Source organism: Mandrillus leucophaeus, unplaced genomic scaffold, assembly GCF_000951045.1.
Source record: "Mandrillus leucophaeus isolate KB7577 unplaced genomic scaffold, Mleu.le_1.0 Scaffold292, whole genome shotgun sequence".
In the NCBI taxonomy this organism is placed as follows: domain Eukaryota; kingdom Metazoa; phylum Chordata; class Mammalia; order Primates; family Cercopithecidae; genus Mandrillus; species Mandrillus leucophaeus.
Genome location: NW_012103054.1, coordinates 791,412 through 793,707, shown reverse-complemented (window position 1 = coordinate 793,707; position 2,296 = coordinate 791,412). Strand labels below are relative to the sequence as shown.

General features: G+C 39.4%; 1 protein-coding gene across 2 annotated transcripts in view; it reads left to right on the top strand.

Annotated features, from left to right (window-relative positions):
• GALNTL6 (polypeptide N-acetylgalactosaminyltransferase-like 6) overlaps window positions 1-2,296 on the top strand; it is a 1,310,737-nt gene that overhangs the window by 1,276,019 nt on the left and 32,422 nt on the right. For both annotated transcript variants that reach the window (XM_011986093.1, XM_011986094.1), the window contains one exon: window positions 1,357-1,473. In XM_011986093.1, coding sequence (XP_011841483.1) covers window positions 1,357-1,473 — 117 coding nt within the window. The remainder of the gene's footprint in view (window positions 1-1,356; window positions 1,474-2,296) is intronic.

Here is a 2,296-nt window from a genome sequence, read left to right as displayed (position 1 = left end):
ATATGACAAAAGGACGTGTCTCTGCCCAGACTACTTCTGTTGCTGTGTAAGTTTTTGACACTTTTTATTGTCCACTCTTTTCCCACCTCTAAGTATTGAGTTCCTTATATCAGTGCTAACATAATTGTAAAGAATTATCCTCTTTTCCACTCTGCAAATTTTCAAAGGTCAGGCTTCATGTAGAGAATCTTTATCCAGTGTAGTATTTCAGCAATAATACTGTCTTTCCTATTTTGCTAATACTCTAGAGTGACATCTAATTTCTCATTCAAAAGCAATACTAAATTATGACAATAGGTGTAGACTGAGACCATTGTAGTCAAACTGAAACCAAAGGTCACCATGTTCTGCTCAGAACCATGCAGGGCTAAGTGGTTTGCTCTCCTCCATCACATCCTGTACCTGCCACACCCGCCTCATATTGGATCTCTCTCCCGCTAGCATGATAGTGATAGAAGGTGCTTTGAAACAGGAAGATAATAAATTCCAAATTAAGAACTATCTGAAAAGAAAAGCCTCCCATTTTAATGAAGTCGTAAACTCTAGGCTACTCCCTCTGTTGCATTATCAACACATTCTTTGCCGCAACCAGCTGCAGTTTGGCTGTTTAACCATCTCATGTTCTTTAGCCTGTCGAGTAGACCATGTTGTAACCATAATAGGTCTGTTGCCTGATGTGTGCAGCAAGTCAATACACCAAGATATGGGGTGCAGCTGAGAAAGAGGTTTAATTATAAGGCTGCCAAATGAGGAGATGAGAGGAAAACTCAAATCTGTCTCCCCAAGGAGTTTGGGGCTAGGATTTTTAAGGGTTTTGGAGTAGGCTGAAGTTGGGAGATCATTGATTGGTCACAGAGAGCAGCATGAGGTCATGGGACAGGGAGATGAAGAAACAATATTCTCATGTTGATCTATTTCCTCTGTGAGGGTCTTTAAACTGGCTGCAGTCAACTGTTCCACTGGAATTCAATATCTGCTTAAGCAATTCTTAAACAAAAACCTTATGATTCCAACGTCACAAATCCTATGTATAGGAAAAATGGAGATGCAAATGGTTAGCATCTAGTGCTACAGACTTTCAGTTACAAGGAAGTGGGTCAAAGTACAGACTGATTAATACTTAATTATAACTATATTTCTTTCTAGAATTCTTGTTAAGCAAGTGAAGATGGCTTCAGTGTTACATTTAATTCCCTGATTTTTCTCCATAAATTGCATACAAATTCAAGGTCTCATTCAACATGCATGTAATCAAAAAGATAATCTATGTCTTACTTAATCTATACCATGGTTGTTAGGAGCCAATGATAAAATACAACATAGCCCTACACTCAACATTCTTTCTTCTTTCCACAGATCCGAAATGTGGCGGCAAATCTCTGTGTGGACAGCAAGCATGGAGCCACCGGAACAGAGCTGAGGCTGGACATCTGTGTCAAGGATGGTTCTGAAAGAACATGGTCTCATGAACAGGTACGTCAGCTCCCAGAAGCCAGGGCAGTGGGAGCCAATGGGGGGCTGAGGCAGACACAGAGGAATGCAGCCAGAACAAATCTCCGAACGGTGCAGATGGTGCGTGTGAGACCTCGAGTGAGGTTGCTGTGTCACCAACCAACCCTGCAGTTCAGTGAATCACTTAACGTATCAGTTTATGTTTCTTCTCAGAGCAGTTGTGATAATCAGTTCAGATAATGTACACAATTATGCTCTAAATATGAGAAAGGATGGGAGAAATGTAGACTGCGACCCTAGTCTTATTTCTTTTCCCAGAATGGTAGTTTAACACAGAAAGCCTGTAGAGTGCTTTGGAACACTTCCAGTGAAATTTCATGGTTTTAATGACTCTGTTGTTCTGTGTTTGTGACAACATCTAACCTTGCTTTTCCCTTGACCATGAACAGATCACTTTACATGGGCCTCCTGTTGTTGTAGTAGTTTTTAATCTTACATGTGAAGGATGTAAGCAACAACACCCCGACGTGGACTTCAGGAAATACTTTAAGGCTGTGTATTGCTTTGATTGATTTTTGTTTTGTTTTTTCTATTTCTGTGTGTACGTAGTAGGTGTATATATGGGGTACATGAGATGTTTTGATGCAGGCATGTAATGTATAATAATCACATCATGGAAAAGGGTCTCCATCCCCTCAAGCATTTATCCTTTGTGTTACAAACAATCCAATTATATTATTTCACTTATTTTAAAATGTACGATTAAATTATTATTGACTATAGTTACCCTATTGTGCTATCAAATACTAGGTCTTTTTCATTCTTTCTATTTTTTGTACCCATT